The sequence below is a fragment of the Aspergillus wentii genome (genome assembly GCF_001890725.1).
Source record: "Aspergillus wentii DTO 134E9 unplaced genomic scaffold ASPWEscaffold_3, whole genome shotgun sequence".
NCBI lineage: Eukaryota > Fungi > Ascomycota > Eurotiomycetes > Eurotiales > Aspergillaceae > Aspergillus > Aspergillus wentii.
In genome coordinates, this window is record NW_024467834.1 from 3,018,692 (window position 1) to 3,034,616 (window position 15,925).

General features: G+C 47.5%; 7 protein-coding genes and 1 non-coding gene across 8 annotated transcripts; 4 read left to right on the forward strand and 4 right to left on the reverse strand.

The window, feature by feature from the left end:
• Positions 1 to 62: 62 nt before the first annotated feature.
• ASPWEDRAFT_39145 (D-mandelate dehydrogenase-like dehydrogenase) lies at positions 63 to 1,278 on the reverse strand. Its single transcript, XM_040835041.1, has 3 exons — positions 692 to 1,278; positions 562 to 640; positions 63 to 506 (listed from the first exon to the last, which is right to left on the reverse strand). The coding sequence occupies exons 1-3, from the start codon at positions 1,232 to 1,234 to the stop codon at positions 103 to 105; spliced, it is 1,026 nt and encodes a 341-aa protein (XP_040691136.1). The 5' UTR covers positions 1,235 to 1,278; the 3' UTR covers positions 63 to 102.
• A 308-nt stretch (positions 1,279 to 1,586) lies between these two features.
• ASPWEDRAFT_108224 (putative pyruvate formate lyase activating enzyme) lies at positions 1,587 to 2,742 on the forward strand (the record flags this gene model as incomplete). Its single annotated transcript, XM_040827958.1, has 2 exons — positions 1,587 to 1,973; positions 2,035 to 2,742. 2 exons carry the CDS (start codon positions 1,587 to 1,589, stop codon positions 2,740 to 2,742), a joined length of 1,095 nt encoding a protein of 364 aa, XP_040691137.1.
• A 599-nt stretch (positions 2,743 to 3,341) lies between these two features.
• On the forward strand, positions 3,342 to 4,566 carry ASPWEDRAFT_50642 (DUF92 domain-containing protein; the record flags this gene model as incomplete). Its single annotated transcript, XM_040837472.1, has 3 exons — positions 3,342 to 3,527; positions 3,593 to 3,810; positions 3,870 to 4,566. 3 exons carry the CDS (start codon positions 3,342 to 3,344, stop codon positions 4,564 to 4,566), a joined length of 1,101 nt encoding a protein of 366 aa, XP_040691138.1.
• A 148-nt stretch (positions 4,567 to 4,714) lies between these two features.
• On the reverse strand, positions 4,715 to 4,803 carry ASPWEDRAFT_t97. Its single transcript has one exon. It is a non-coding gene; the product is annotated as a tRNA-Val (tRNA).
• A 156-nt stretch (positions 4,804 to 4,959) lies between these two features.
• Positions 4,960 to 6,429, reverse strand: ASPWEDRAFT_170938 (tetratricopeptide repeat protein; the record flags this gene model as incomplete). Its single annotated transcript, XM_040830699.1, has 1 exon — positions 4,960 to 6,429. One exon carries the CDS (start codon positions 6,427 to 6,429, stop codon positions 4,960 to 4,962), a length of 1,470 nt encoding a protein of 489 aa, XP_040691139.1.
• A 343-nt stretch (positions 6,430 to 6,772) lies between these two features.
• On the reverse strand, positions 6,773 to 7,670 carry ASPWEDRAFT_39150 (uncharacterized protein). Its single transcript, XM_040835042.1, has 3 exons — positions 7,550 to 7,670; positions 7,017 to 7,500; positions 6,773 to 6,898 (listed from the first exon to the last, which is right to left on the reverse strand). Exon 2 carries the CDS (start codon positions 7,371 to 7,373, stop codon positions 7,113 to 7,115), a length of 261 nt encoding a protein of 86 aa, XP_040691140.1. The 5' UTR covers positions 7,374 to 7,500; positions 7,550 to 7,670; the 3' UTR covers positions 6,773 to 6,898; positions 7,017 to 7,112.
• A 1,588-nt stretch (positions 7,671 to 9,258) lies between these two features.
• On the forward strand, positions 9,259 to 12,274 carry ASPWEDRAFT_50643 (DUF323 domain protein; the record flags this gene model as incomplete). Its single annotated transcript, XM_040837473.1, has 7 exons — positions 9,259 to 9,554; positions 9,644 to 10,323; positions 10,490 to 10,705; positions 10,757 to 11,648; positions 11,701 to 12,011; positions 12,069 to 12,150; positions 12,208 to 12,274. The coding sequence occupies 7 exons, from the start codon at positions 9,259 to 9,261 to the stop codon at positions 12,272 to 12,274; spliced, it is 2,544 nt and encodes an 847-aa protein (XP_040691141.1).
• Positions 12,275 to 12,765: 491 nt separating this feature from the next.
• On the forward strand, positions 12,766 to 14,320 carry ASPWEDRAFT_106948 (aldehyde dehydrogenase family protein; the record flags this gene model as incomplete). The annotated part of the gene is made up of 3 exons (XM_040827849.1): positions 12,766 to 13,182; positions 13,263 to 14,147; positions 14,207 to 14,320. 3 exons carry the CDS (start codon positions 12,766 to 12,768, stop codon positions 14,318 to 14,320), a joined length of 1,416 nt encoding a protein of 471 aa, XP_040691142.1.
• Positions 14,321 to 15,925: the final 1,605 nt, after the last annotated feature.

Here is a 15,925-nt window from a genome sequence, read left to right on the forward strand (position 1 = left end):
ATCTGTACATTATCGCCGATTCATTGTTTCATACCCTTGATATCCTTTATATAAATGAACGTCTTCTACCAATCCAATGTCTTGATTTCTAGATGCAAATCTCTAACACTCGGGAATAGGAGTCAGGAGTTCCTCTCGATCCAGCGCATTTTCCAAGTTCTGGATGGCCAACAACTCCATATTCCTTTTTGTTTCGACCGTCGTGGTACCTATATGAGGGAGAATCATGATTCTCTTGTCGTTGAGAAGCTCTGGATGCACTCGGGGTTCATTTCCATACACATCCAGCCCTGCAGAGCTGACCTTGCCTGTTTGCAGGGCTTTGACCAACGCTTCTTCGTCTAGCAGAGAACCTCGTGCGGTGTTTATAACCACGACACCGTCTTTCATTTTCTGAAACTCTTGTTCAGATATCAGATGATGTGTTTGGGGGGTTGCAGGGAGGTTCAGACTGAGGATATCGGAGAATTGTAAGACTTGGTCGAATGTTGCATACGATGCTACGCCTTTCCGTTGTTAATTGAACATCATGAATGCATTAATCAATTAGGATAGGCTCACCTTCCTTTTCCTCTGGAAGTCTTGATCGATTGTGGTACATGATCTTCATTCCAAACGCAGCTGCCCGTCGTGCAAGAGCCTTGAATCGTTCAGACATGACACGCAAGAATTGCTGAATCCGAAACCATACCTGACCAATACTTCCCATCCCAATAATCCCAAGAATCTTTCCCCCCGGATCATTTCCCAAAGGCGTATCACCTTTCCACTGGCCATTCCTGATCGCTTCAAGAGGTATCATCGCACGCCGTAAAGCCCCCAGAATCAAGAACATGGCCACATCGGCCGTCGCACCCGCTACCACACCCGGGGTATTAGATACCTTGATCCCCCGCTGCGCAAGAGCATTGATATCCATCCCATCATACCCAGCTCCGTTAAGGCCGATGAATTTCAATGTCCTGGGTAGGGTTGAGATGAGCTCGTGATCGAAGTGGCCCGTTTCCGTGATGGAGTTGGTCCGGTAGAGACCCACGGTGCCATCGAAGAGGCCGAATTTGCAGCTGGAGAGGAATTGGGCTCTGTTGCCTCGGAATTGGAGGAGTTTGTATTTGGAGTGGAGATTGTCCCATTCTCGTTGGCAGTGTTGAAGTTGGCCGATAAGGAGGAGACTTGGCTTGGATGATGTTGTGAGCTGTCTAGCCAGAGATGGGGATTTGAGGGTGGTGTTCATGGTGGAATATTAGGCTGTCGAGAGTTATCGAGATGGAAATGAGTCCCATCTTCTGGGGTGTTGAGATGCTCGGCCAAATGCGCCGATAAACGACAGCCTCGGGCATCAAGACCGATTCTCTCATTCTTTCTTCAAATCACGCAACTTCAGATCTCTTTTCTTGAATGCATTCATCATCTTTGATGCTATACAACTATTCTGGTCTTCGCCAATAATGGTCCATCGATTAATACTATGACGCCATGCTGAGATAAGCCTCGATAAGCTTCATCTTCGTTTCTTCCTTTGCTCCGCATCAACAGTCTTCTTTCTTCAGAATCAGAGCAATGGAGGAATTATAGCATAGACTATCATGGCCAGTCTCACAAGACCCCTCCGACTTCTTTCCTCTCGATATCTCCCTCTGCGGCTGTCTTCTCCTCAGAAGCGATTCATCGGAATTCCCCCCGCATTTCTGCTCGACGAATACATCCCACGCTATCAACTTCACACCTCGGTTGATTCGGCGAAGAAACGTTCGCGAGCCTATGCGCATCTCCAAGAATGCAATCTTTGTCCGCGTCGCTGTGGTGTGAATCGGTATGAGGAGACAGGAACGTGTCTAATCGGCGCCGAAACGGCCAAGGTCAATGTCATTGCGCCGCATCGCGGGGAAGAACCGTGTATCCAGGGATATCATGGGAGTGGATCAGTCTTCTTTTCGGGGTGTAATCTACGGTGTGTGTTTTGTCAGAATCATGTATGGTTTTGCTCTCTTTGATTCTACCCTGGACAACTCTGACCGATATGCTTTCTACTAGGATATCGCCCACCAACGAAATGGTTTCGATTTGACCCCCGAAGAATTAGCGGATTGGTATATCAAACTTCAGCAGGTCGGAAATGTACACAATATCAATCTGGTTACGCCTGAGCATGTGGTTCCACAGGTTGCGCTATCCATCTTAGCTGCTCGTGATATGGGGTTGAAAATCCCCATCATCTACAACACATCGTCTTTTGACTCTCTTGAATCGCTAGAGCTCTTAGATGGTCTAGTTGACATCTACCTGCCTGATTTCAAGGTGTGGAAGAATAGCACCTCGAAGCGCTTATTGAAAGCCGACAACTACACCGAGACCGCGATGGAAAGCATCAAGGCCATGCACGAACAAGTGGGCGACTTATCTTTCACATCTGATGGTATCGCCAAGAAAGGCGTTTTGCTGCGGCATCTGGTCATGCCCGGCAAGGAAGATGAAGGCCGGGAGATTATGCGCTGGCTGGCCGAGAACGTCTCCAAGGATCTCTACGTGCACATAATGGAGCAATACCATCCCGATGCGCATGTGGGCAAGAAGAAACGAGTCGTCAAGGATAGTAATGGCGAGGAGAAAGGAGAGGTAAGATATGCTGAGATCAACCGTGCAGTTCGTGATGAAGAACTTGGCACCGTCAAGGACGCCGCGCTGGCCGCTGGTCTATGGAGGTTCTGTGAAGTCAATGAGCATGGTGGATTCCACTTGTGAGGTGCTGTTGACTTGTATACATTATCGCCAACGCTCTGGGGATTATGCAGCGCACCCGGTTCAGCCGTTAAAGAACGGATGGATATATTTATGCACTTGGTGTTTACTTACAGGTGTGTGCATAGTATTGCGTATACCTGCGAAACCCAGCATACACTATAATGTATGTGTTTTGTTACTATCTATCTCTCTTGTCTGGCGTAAACTGCTTACAGATGATATGTTTATATATAGTGGCGGGAGACATTGTACAGTACAAACCGCAGGAAATGATGCAATCTAGCAGGAAAAATAAAATAGTTCAATATAAGCCCGAAAAATAAATTAAATTTAGATGACGAGTTTCTGTATGGAGTATGGGGTGGATGATATCAGCAGCAGTATGATGGATGATGGATCAGATGGATCACTGATCAGCTGCTAAGATCTACACGAGCTGAGCTGCAAGGCAAACACCCCCAACTTTTCTTTCTCTCCATTTCAATTTCATCTCTCTACCTCAACACCAACCTGACCATGCTGCATTCTTTCTCCTACAGCTTGTGCTAACCTATTAGACTTTTCTAACCACGTACAACTGCGACAACTAACGAAGCACGATGAAGCCCATCATCGGCGTCCCCATCGTGGTAACCCTCCTCTACCGCGCCTATTCTCGGAAATCCCTCACACCTCTAGGCCTCGTCGCTGCAGGTTTAACGGCCACCGCCCATGCCGCTCACCCATGGGCTACTCCAGTTGCGTTATTGGCAGTGTTTTACTTAGCTGGCACGAAAGCTACTAAGGTGCGTACCGCTCCATCTTCATTTGCCCATGTTCGACCCCAGCTCATTCGGAATGCTTCCAATAGGTCAAGCACGACATCAAAGCCCGTTTAACGCTTTCAGCGACCGGTACAGATGGCGGTGAGGGTCAACGTACTCATATCCAGGTATTGGCGAACTCGATCGTGGCCACGGTGTTGATCCTACTACACACGCGTCTACTTGCCATCGGATCAAGCGGGGAACCTTCTTGCTTCTCGCGCGGTCGAGATGCCGGTGGTTTATTGGTCGTTGGAATTGTGGCGTATGTTTCCTACATGCTTAGGATGTGTTTGAAACAATACTGACTGATCTGTGTTATAGTAACTATGCCGCCGTCTCCGCCGATACCTTCTCCTCTGAACTCGGGATTCTCTCCAAATCCAAACCACGCCTCATCACATCTCCTACGCTCCGCGTGGTCCCACCGGGAACAAACGGCGGTGTAACTGCCGCAGGTCTCCTGGCGGGCGTCGCCGGGGCGTTTTTGGTTGCTCTAACCTCTGCGGCGTTGATGCCGTTTTGCTCTGACAACGAGGGAGGATTTGACTGGAAGGCACGCGGCCAATGGATTCTGGCCATGACAATCTGGGGCGGTCTGGGCAGTGTCCTGGATAGTGTGCTTGGTGGATTACTGCAGGCCAGTGTGGTAGATAAACGATCCGGCAAGATCGTCGAAGGCACAGGGGGTAACAAGGTCCTGATCCATCCCTCGTCCACTAGACCCGAAGGTGCAGCGGAGGCATCTGGAATATCCCGCGACTCACTGCATCTACGCAACACCGAGGCTATTGCCAATGCGGCTGCGCTGAAAGGAACCAAGGCTACAGGTACATCGGTGGGCACGAAGCCTGGTTCAGTGGATGACCCAAGCCATGAAAGCCGTCGAATCGAGAGTGGAAGTGATTTGTTGGATAACAATGCCGTGAATGTTCTAATGGCGGCGACCATGAGCTTCGGAGCTATGGGCATTGCGAGCTGGTTGTGGGAGATACCTATGAGCGGAATTATTGGTGTTTGATATAGTAATTATCTATGGAGGGCACATTGGCATATACACGCGGGTTTAAACTGAATAATGAGCCATGAACACAAAAAATAGAACCTCTTTCGTCCTCTTAGCTTTTAAAGTGACGGGAGGGAAAAAAAAAAAGAAAAACAAAAAACGATGACCAGACTGGGGTTCGATCCCAGGACCTTATCGGATTCAGTTGAAGAACTGTTAACGATACGTGATAACCAACTACACCATCCGGCCGCTGTTGAAAGAAAGCGCCATTTAGTGCTTTATCTTTCTCACCATGCCGAGTACAGGCAATGATAGGTTGAGATGAAGTATAGAAATTCAAATAATGTCTGCATTTACCTTTGACCAAGAATTTTCCCTAGTGTAGGGTTAAACTACATATTAAAATCAAGATTTAGAATCCAGTTTCGCCTTTTCTAAAACCTTACGCCCCAGTCTGCGTCGTTCTCGTGCCAAATGGCCCATCGTGAGACGCTTATTTCTCTTTTGTTCTTGCATAGCTTCCCATTCCTTCGCTGATATAATGATCTCCCATGGCTGTTCAGAAAAGATGTGAGTTAAACGAGTACGTGTTGCCAGTCCCCGCGGATACCTCCGGAATTCAAACGCGCTCTGCTCGGGACGGTGGGGGGATTTATTCGATGCAGTCAGCCAATTCATCTCCCACTGCGACTCAATGTTTTTGATTGATGGAGGGCCTTGACGACGCCATTTCTTTGGCTCGTCCCTTGGGTGGATGTGCTGATCTTCTGATTCTTGCGTTAGCCATACTGTAGGGCGGCGCACGTTTCTTTTTCCCTTCTTCTCATTTGGATCTTTGCTTTTCCCTGCCTTGCTGGGTGGGGTGCGAAGGACTCGGTCGTGGGAGATGGGGCTTCGTTTGCGTTTGGTTGTTTTTCTTGATGATTTGCGGGTTGGTATTTCGCCCTTGTTGTGCTTGTTTCTGGCTTTCTTGTACTCAGCGACAATGGCCTTGGAGTGCTCGAGCAAGATACGCTCTCTAACTTCTGGCGTGAGTCCCTGCTGGAAAAGACTCATGTACAGTGGAAGATCTTCTTCCCCTTCTGGATACTCCCCGAGACACCGACGTGCGCCAAGGAAGTGTTGATATGCGTCTGTATAGTTGCCTCGGGCATACTCGATGCGTCCAAGCCAGAAGATGCACCGCGCAATCACAGGCTCCTGACCAAGTCTCTGAGCGACTTCAAGAGCCTGCATAACATATGCCTGTGCATCATTATCATGACCGTTGTCAAGAAACATCCGTGCCCTTAATAGGGTGAAATTGATGTCGTGCTTGACCATCATTGCCTCAAACTCCGCAATCTCCATAAGAGGTGTTTTGGATTTTCGTGGCCAGATTGAGGGGTAAATACAATGATTGCCTCCACTCTTTGGTCGACGCTTGCTTTTTCCACCCGGGTCGTTGTGATCCTTGCATCTTCGAGAGGGGAGTGCATTAGCTGCAAGTACAGGTGTCATGCATCCCACTTCGGGTAACAATGCTCTATTCCCTGCTGTCTCAAGGATAGGAGATGGGCAAATTTCTAAACTTCTGGTATCCTGGTATTTGTTTTCAATAACCAAAGAAGTTTCAGTATTCTTAGCCGGCTCTGAAGATCCTCGAGACATCTCAGGCGGTGGATCGCTGTACTTAAGAAGGAATTGTGTCCATCTAGATGATTGAGTAGGATCAACTGGGGTTTCTTGGGACGATGCAGCTGCTTCGTAGTCAGAAGATCGAGACATGTACGAGTTTTGTGGATGATCAGTATCGTTCTGCGTAATGGGGCTCGACTCTTTGACTGAGTTTTCGGTTGCTGGACGGCCCCCCGCAGGGTCCTGAGGCACATCCATTGTATGTAATCGCTGGTGAATACAATAGAATACCTTGAGATGTTTAACTGTTGTAAGTGTTAGCTAGAAGGTGGGGAAGATAAAGCAAGTTTGATGTTTGATGAAGGAACAGTCTCAGAAGATGTTTAGAAACAGGTTCACTTTTTAACCCAGGGTGACGGGCTACATTTATATCGTCGGTATGATGGAGAACAGTAGGTCATATGCCACAGATAACGCAAATCCATGCCATTGTTCTGTGAGACAATGTCTTGGTTGTTTTGTTTGCTGGCTCTTTGTTCTCGATCAGGTGATGATCTCTCTCTCGCTCCAGTATTCTGCTTTCTTTGACGCTAAATTCTGGAATAAATTGATTTGATTTCTATTATTGCTTTAAAGAAAAAGACTATTTACCGATATCCTGCCTAGTGTGATTAGTCGAGAATGGGGGTTGAGTGATATCAGTATAGGGGAAAGAAGTCATGAATATCTACAAAAATCAGCTTATATTGAGTCACGAATATTAACACTTCTTTTTGTATTTGATTTGAATTAATATCCTAGTCTATTGGGGGAAGGGAAAAGGAAAAAAAACCAACTCTACCTACCTCTGACATCTTACTGCGGAAATGCAGAGTTGACAGAACCTCCGCACCAGTGATGGACAATTGACTACCAATGAAATATTCCCAGATAGGCCCTAGTTAATTGTCGTCAGAGTTTCCCGGCTCAGGTAGCTCGCTCTCGAGTGCTCTCATTCTGTTGGTAAGATTCGCTCTTGCGCAGCTGTAAATCGCTTCTCTTTGAAGCCGCTGAGCCTCCATGTAATAGCCCGGAGTATGGAGAGCCCCTGAAAAGGCCCAATAAGCTTCATTCCCAAACCCCTGTGCTAGGAGATTCTTTCCACGAAGGAAATGAGCTATACCCCTGACTTTTTCGGCATGGATATTGCTGTCTCGGTCCATTCGAAGGAAAACATCGTCCAAAATCTGATTTGATTCATCATACTTCCCAAGGTAGTGGAACACGGCGGCTATGAAAGAACAGCATTTCAATCTGTTCAGCGACGATAATTGTTGATTGCAGTGTATACTAGAGGCGATTGTCAGTGCCAGATGCGGATGTCCGTTTTCCCACTCACTCTCTGGACTTCCAAGCAGTTCCAAGTTGTGGCCTGAGCGAAGCCAGGTCGAGTCAATCCACCCCATGCCAAAACTTGCACACACATTGGGGGGCTGGGAAAGTACAATGGCCGACTCACCGGGGCTCTCCACAGAGTCGGGCGCGCGAGGCTGGGCTTGTTCGAGAAGGCGATCGTATTCGGCAAGTAAGGCATCTTGGAAATGGACAGTGCCCAATGCGTGAGATAAACTATCCTCAAGCGCATTTCTGTCCTCACCAATTTGATAAAACATATTGAGCACTTCAAAGTGGTTGCGTGTCACCTCAAAGCGCGGTCGAGACCGAAAGGGATTCCTAGCTTGCAGTCGTTGAAAGATGTTGAGTACGGTGACAGGCATGATTTATGACCGATTTTGAAGATTTCGAACAGGATGGAATGGATTTGAAGATAGATGGGTGGATAAGTGGATAGGTAGATAGATCAATAAATCCATGGATAGATACTTTGGTCATCAAGGGAATCAGCCCTCTACTTATAGGCGCTGGATGCTCACTGTCTGAGTTAGCCTGAACAAACACATTGTCACTCACTGATGTTAAATGTAGACAACGGAATGAAAGAAAAGACAATTGCTTTATGTATCCAGGTGACCTTGACAATTCATTGTCTATGTGTCGTGGACCAGCAAGCCTGGTTCTTTGTTTGGAGCCCTTGAAGTCTTCGGGTCTGACGGTTTTATTTGATATTGCGAGCAGTAAGTAGTCATATAGTGACGGTTTTGGAACAATTTCAAGAACAAAAGCCTTTGATTCTCACTTCTCAAATGACCTTGACAGTTCATTATTTGTGTCTTGAACCAGAGACAGCTTTTCGGCTTGAGGGACGTTACTCTTCAAAGAAACCTAGACATGATGATCCATCGGCAACTGAAAATGAACCCTACTCGACTCAGATGGCATGACTCTTTTGTTTGCATCTTCTGTTGTCGGTTGTCGGTCGTCGGTGTTTGTCTTGATGTTGCAGACACGAAGATCAGTGGAGAATGCAAACACATCAAATCAAAGCAAAACAAAGCAAAGCAGCCAAACAGAGCAAACAAAGCAAACATACGTCATCATGTGTTGGAAATCGCATCCGGCCAGAAACAACTCCCTCAGCTCTCTCCTCAACCCTGGCAGATCTCCATTCGTCTGCGTCACTAACAGTGGCTCTGTTGTTTCATTGGACTCTTGAGTGCGTTGGGAGGCACAAAGGTTGCATCCTTACCCTCTAATTGTCATAGGACCGGATGCAGACCTCTCCCCATTGCCTCAATGTCAGGCGCTCGATATATCGCGGCTGTCGTGGAAGGCCCTGTGCGGGGTGTTTGCATGACATGCATCCACGATGGAGAATGGACGATTCAGGAACGCACTGGATGCTCGAGGATCGTACCGTCCACTTCTTGCTGCGTATTGAGAAAGTCTAACTCTGGACTAATCTTGGAAGCAGCAGCTCTTTCCCATTCCATCTCGAGAAGGTTAGGTCATTCCACTCGGGCTTTCTGGACTGCCCCTCTTTCAATTTCCAGGGAATCCGATTTCTTTTCTTTTTTCTTCCTTTCTCTCTCTTTTGCTTTGTATGTCTTATATAAAGAAGACTAGTTCTGGATAATCCGAAGCTCATTGTTTTTCTCATTTTGATCTGAGTCCATTCTGTTACTCTTCATATAGCTTCGTACTGAGGAAATGTCTCCATCCGTCTGCTATCCCGACAAGGTCGATATCGTCGACATCCGTGAAAATGATGTGGATTTCTCCCTGGTGAATGAAATCCATAACAGCATTAATCCCCCAGAGGGCAGAAGACGATCAATGCCTACAATACTACTATATGACACTCAGGGACTTAAGCTGTTCGAGGATATTACTTATTTAGACGAGTACTATTTGACCAACGCGGAAATCGAAGTTCTGGAGAACAACGCCAGGAGACTCGTTGAGCGGATACCAAACAATGCGCAATTACTGGAGCTGGGTAGTGGGTGTGTTGTCCTTTTGATCGATACCGGTGGCCGATAGGAATCCGCCAAACCGATAATATACCACATTCAGAATTTAACAACGTCTCTAGGAACCTTCGAAAGATCGAGATACTGCTCAGAGAATTTGAGCGCACAGGGAAGAATGTGGACTACTATGCTTTGGACCTGTCTTTGTCCGAGTTGCAGCGTACATTCTCTGAGGTCTCTGTCAACGAGTATGTGCATGTGGGACTTCACGGTCTCCATGGAACGTATGATGATGCTCTTGCTTGGTTAAGTAACCCTGAAAACCGGAAGCGCCCAACTGTTGTTATGTCAATGGGGTCCTCTATTGGGAACTTTGGTCGTTCAGAGGCATCACAGTTTCTCAACGGATTTTCCAAGGTACTGGGCCCATCTGACCTCATGGTGATTGGTCTGGATGCTTGCAAGAATCCAGAAAAAGTACACAGGGCCTACAATGATAGCAAGGGGATCACTCGTCAATTCTACGAGAATGGGTTGGTGCACGCAAATTCAGTCTTAGGGTTTGAAGCTTTCAAACCTTCTGAGTGGGATATCGTAACCCGCTACGAATATACTGAAGGACGACACCAGGCATTCTACTCTCCTAACAAGGATGTGACCATCAATGGAATCACCATTCCAAAGGGCGAAAAGCTTGTATTTGAAGAAGCAACCAAGTACAGCCCCAAGGAGCGGGATCAATTGTGGCGGGATGCTGGTCTGATTCATGGTGCTGAGTTTGGGAATAGCTCTGGTGATTATCGTGAGTTGGCTCTATTCCCCTGCTTGAATTTCTTTTCCTGTTCAAGGCCAGCACCTAAGTCATTCTCTGCTGTACACTCGGTAATTGGAGATTGGTGGCATGTAGAAACGGGAAGATATGTGCCTTTTAGTATAAATACGCTGACTTGAAGATGATGCATGATCAGATCTCCATCTACTCTCTTCAGCCAACCTCAACCTGCCTACACAGCCTTCACAGTATGCAGCCCATCCGATTCCCAGCCTTGAAGATTTCGAATCCCTATGGACCGCGTGGGACGTAGTTACCAGGTCGATGGTCCCTCGCGAAGATCTTCTTTCTAAGCCGATCAAGCTTCGGAATGATTTGATTTTTTATCTTGGGCATATCCCAACTTTCCTAGGTGAGCTAAAAATAATAGCCTATAAGACTATGATACTAATAGGAGCAACAGACATCCATTTGACTCGAGCTCTAGGTGGAAAACCAACCGAGCCAAAGTCTTATCAACAGATCTTTGAACGCGGAATCGATCCAGACGTGGAAGACCCGGAGCAGTGTCATAGCCACAGTGAAATTCCGAATGAATGGCCTCCTCTCTGCGAAATTGTTGATTACCAATGGCAGGTTAGAAATCGTGTGAGGTCAATCTTCCAGCTGGACGGCTTGGCACAGAATCGAGTTCTTGGAGAAGCGCTGTGGATTGGCTTTGAGCATGAAGCAATGCATTTGGAAACATTTTTATACATGCTTCTTCAAAGTGAAAGAACACTTCCGCCCCCTGCTGTGAATAAACCAGATTTTGAGGCAATGTTTCGCCACTCTAGGAAGAACGCGAAGCCAAGCAAATGGTTTTCCATACCAGAACAGACACTGTCAATCGGACTCGACGACCAAAACGACAAAGTTCCTCCTAGGGATTCTTTTGGATGGGATAACGAGAAACCCGAACGGGTTGTGACTGTTCATGCATTCGAGGCACAGGCCCAACCTGTCACAAATGGGGAGTTTGCGAAGTATTTGCAGGATAGCCAGCTGCGACAAACTCCAGCATCTTGGGTCCTGGTACATGCAGATAAAGATCATCCAATCAACAAATCTGCCAACGGGTCCAGTAATCATGCCACAAATGATTTTATGGCTTACTTTGCTGTTCGCACCGTGTTTGGCCCCGTCGCGCTCGAATTCGCTCAGGATTGGCCCATGATTGCATCGTATGATGAACTGGCTGAATACGCTAAATGGATGAACTGCAGAATCCCAACATACTATGAGACTAGGAGTATCTATAATCATGCAGCTCTACTCAAGGAGATGGAGTATCATGGAACAGCAGATGGCCATAGGTAAGATAACATGACATCTTTATAGACCACGCAGCCTGACAAACCATATCAGAGCCGAAGAAAAGAACGGTAGCAACGGACTTGAAAATATGAACGGAAACGGTTATCTCAAGGCCAATCCTAAAAACCCTCGTGCCCCGGATCACCAGCCAGTTCGGTCATCTTCCTCGAGCACCCTGCCAGTGTTTATTGACCTCAACGATTGCAACGTTGGGTTCAAGCACTGGCATCCTACCCCAGTCACTCAAAACGGCGACCGGCTCGCTGGTCAGGGTGAACTGGGAGGCGTCTGGGAATGGACCAGCACGCCACTCGCGCCACATGATGGCTTCAAAGCCATGGAGATCTATCCAGGATATACATGTAAGTTACTTTTACAACGCGGGGTTTTGGTTAGTGCAGTAAACTGACTTACAGCAGCTGATTTCTTCGATGGAAAACACAATGTCATCCAGGGTGGCTCTTGGGCTACTCATCCTCGAATCGCGGGACGAACAACATTGTAAGCTCCTTTACCCAGACATTTGAATCTATAAAGAAGTACTCACAATCGTTGCAGTGTCAATTGGTACCAGCACAATTATCTGTACGCTTGGTCAGGAGCCCGTCTTGTGCGCGATATTTGAAAGGACTTTGAAGTTGAGTCCTGCCTGCGAATGGACACTACGTCCTTAGCATTATGGATTAATGAGTGATATTATTCTAAGTTTCTTTTTGACATCCAAGTGCTGTACAGCTGTAGATTATAGTAGAGTTTCCCACTGTGGGCCGTTGTATCCTACTCCACAGTGACTACAATGTCATCACCGACGTGTAGTGATGTGGGAATCATACTAAATAAGCAGCCTATAGCTCTATTATCATAGATCTGAAAGCTGCATCTAAATGCACAGCGAGAATATCTCTTTAATAAAATAGAAACAACAAAATAGTACAAGAATCGTCTTCAGGAACGGAGGGCAGTCGTAGATAAGCCCCACGCCACAGCGGGGAAGCTTCCCCGATAACGTGACGAAATGCCCCTCCAACTGTCCTCATTCCTTCCAGTCCTTGAGTTCAATTAGACCTTTCGCTTTTATTTTCATTGGCATCGAATTGAAAGAACAAAGCCATCGAAATGTCTCTCGAAACCATTACTACCATCTCTCCCACGACTAACCTCCCAGTACTCACCCGGACGGGTGTGTCTGCTGAGGAGCTGAAGCATATCCCCCAAGCCGCCCAGGAGGCATTCCGATCCTTTTCTCAGTCCACCACCCTCGAACAACGTCAAGAGATTGTTGCCCGCGCATTGGGTATTCTGGAGAAGAAGAAAGATGTGCTTGCGCGTGAGTTGACCGAGCAGATGGGCCGGCCCATTGCCTACACCGAGGTCGAGGTCAACACAGCCATCAAGCGCAGCCATTACCTGAACCGTGTGAGCACATCGATCTTGGGTGAGGAAGGTATTGTGCCTGGAGAAGCGGAAAAGGGATTTAAGCGGTATATCAAGCGGCAACCTGTTGGAGTTGCGTTGATCATCTTTGCCTGGAATGTACGTTGAAACAGCCCACAGGGTGTGCGTCGTCTCTAGTTACTCGACATTGATACTGACAAGGGGTTGCTATTATTTAGTATCCCTACTTGATTTCGGTCAACAGCTTGATTCCTGCCATCCTGGCCGGAAATGCTGTCATCCTTAAACCCTCCCCTCAAACCCCGACTATCGCAGAACACTACGCTGCTGCCTTCGCGGAGGCTGGACTTCCGCAGAACGTGATCCAGTTTTTCCACTGCGGATCTCCCACAACACTTGAAGGCGTCGTCCGATCACCTCTCATCAACCATATCTGCTTTGTTGGCTCGGTGGCTGGTGGTTTGGCGGTCCAGAAGGCTGCTGCTGACAGACTCGTGAACGTCTGTCTTGAGCTGGGTGGCAAGGATCCTGCATATGTTCGGGATGATGTGGATGCTGCCTGGGCAGCAGAGGAGGTTGTGGACGGCGCCATCTTCAACAGTGGACAGAGTTGCTGTGCTATTGAGCGGGTCTACGTCAACAAGAACATTTACGACACTTTCATTGCTGAGGTCAAGAAGGTCTTGAGCAATTACCGCGTTGGAGACCCATCAGACACAAAGACACAGATCGGTCCTGTCATCTCCAAGCGTGCAAAGGAGGCCATCCTGGCGCACGTCGCCGATGCCGTTAGCAAGGGTGCCAAGGATGAGACCCCGGCAAACGAGACGTTTGAGAATTTCCCAACAGACGGTAACTATGTCAAGCCCACTCTGTTGACGGGTGTGAACCATGACATGCTTGTCATGACCGAGGAGACATTCGGTCCCGTTATCCCTGTCATGAAGGTCGACAATGATGAAGAAGCCATCAAATTGATGAACAGCAGCGAGTTTGGTTTGACCGCTAGTGTCTGGACCAAGGATGTTGCTGGTGCGGAGAAGATTGTCGACCGCATTGAAGCTGGAACCGTCTTCATTAACAGATCGGATTACCCAAGCCCGGTAAGTATCCCAAACTTGACATGAGATCTCGGATATACTAATCTTGGATGCCGTTGTAGGACCTCGCATGGACCGGCTGGAAGAACTCCGGGCGTGGTGTATCACTGAGCAAGTTCGGATTTGAACAGTTTGTCAAACTCAAGAGCTACCATGTCAAGGACTACCCCAAATAATCGAATCACCAAATATTCCCTTTCCGTCCTTTCTGCATCATCCAGGGTGGTAGACAGTGTTGAATGGCCGAAACATTGATATAATAGAAATGCTAGTTCAATGGATAAGCAACGGGCGGAGAGCATCGCAAAACCCGGCAGGGCACATATAGGCACATATCCCCGTGTATGACAAGATGTCGGTAAATGAAAATTGACCAGGTTATCACGACGACTGAATGAGTAAGAAGCTATGTGATCCAGAACCAATTAAGGTTGAACGGATAGCAACTAAAATGAGCCAAAATAACTTCGAATGCGCCCTGCAGAAGCACATGCCAGCCAAAAAATCCTCATCCCAAGTCCGGAGTCCCCAAAGAGACGGCTCATTTACCCGGAAGGAGAAGAATTTAAACGAAATATGAACAGGAGAAAGGCCAAGGGGAACAAATAGGTCTAATTAAATGCGCAAGTGTATCAAACCCAGTCTCGGATCTCAATGCGATGGGTCAGAAAGACAGCTTCTGCTCCACTCGATATTATTGTTCGAAATATGCCATGCTAAAGGGATGACTAGGCAGCGGTAGTAGCCTTCGAGGCTCTTTTTCTCTCTTAATTTCCCAGGTGGATCTGAAACGCAGATGATCCAAAGGATCAAGAAGGTTATAGAACAAATAATCTCGCGGAATGTGTGGACAACATTGCCGCGAAGCAAGGGATGAGGCACCTTTCGCCCTCCCTTTGCTGTGGCGCCGCCGTAATAAGAATATGTAGGACTCGGTTATCAGGAGATTGGGAAATGGGCTGAAAGTCAGACACGATGTACGTAGCAGCCTAGACACGGGTAATTGAACTGGAATGTTTGTATATATCGCCTCAGATAGTCAAGTGGAGAGCACCCTTTTGTTACGTCGGAGCTAGGTATGAGTATGATGAACTGTAATGTAAGCTTCACTGCTCTTGAGAGAGATCTGGACCACGACACGCAGCCTTGATTGTTGACCTGGACGTATAAGGCGATGACACGCACAAGGCGGCGGTACGTATGCATACTGCCAGTTGCCGAGACAGAAGCAATTATGGGCCTCAAAAAGTACCTTTCGCAAGCTCAGTAGAGTTTTAGGGAACATGCATGGAAAAGGTCCCGGAGTAGCTAAATGTGAGAATTTTTCTGCAGGTATCCAAGGTATGTGTGAGACTCGGTAACTGCGCCTGTCAGTGAGAAACCTTGTGTCTGGGCTTAAACAATGGAAGCGTAGCCCATGACAGCACCAAAGGGCCTTTAGTTAGTCCCACTGATCATCCGATGGAGCTTGCAGCAGAATTTAATTCCCTGCATGCTATCAAAGGATAGGCAGAAAAGGCGAGTAGGTACCGATAGACAGATTCTTGAATTCTTGGAGCCTTCTCATTCGCCCAAGTTGCCCTGGGAAAAATCCGCGCCCTGCTGCCAGGGGAAAAACTGCCAGAGGAATGTGTCACATACGCGCTGCGAATTCTGCTCTCACAGCCTTCGTGCCACGGAAGAATTACCGACCAGCTGCTTGCGCTGCACGGGCGAAACCGTTGATCAGAGGGCAGATCACCGGAGCTATTATATAGTATCATGCATGGTCTTGATGTCGA

Excerpts from the sequence above, each read along its gene's own strand:
- ASPWEDRAFT_39150 (XM_040835042.1), bottom strand. The coding sequence starts at position 7,373 with ATGGACCGAGACAGCAATATCCATGCCGAAAAAGTCAGGGGTATAGCT.
- ASPWEDRAFT_39145 (XM_040835041.1), bottom strand. The coding sequence starts at position 1,234 with ATGAACACCACCCTCAAATCCCCATCTCTGGCTAGACAGCTCACAACA. Across the intron at positions 641-691 it reads GGATGGGAAGTATTGGTCAG|GCTCTTGCACGACGGGCAGC; the intron begins GTATGGTTTCGG and ends GAACGATTCAAG. Across the intron at positions 507-561 it reads ACTTCCAGAGGAAAAGGAAG|GCGTAGCATCGTATGCAACA; the intron begins GTGAGCCTATCC and ends AACAACGGAAAG.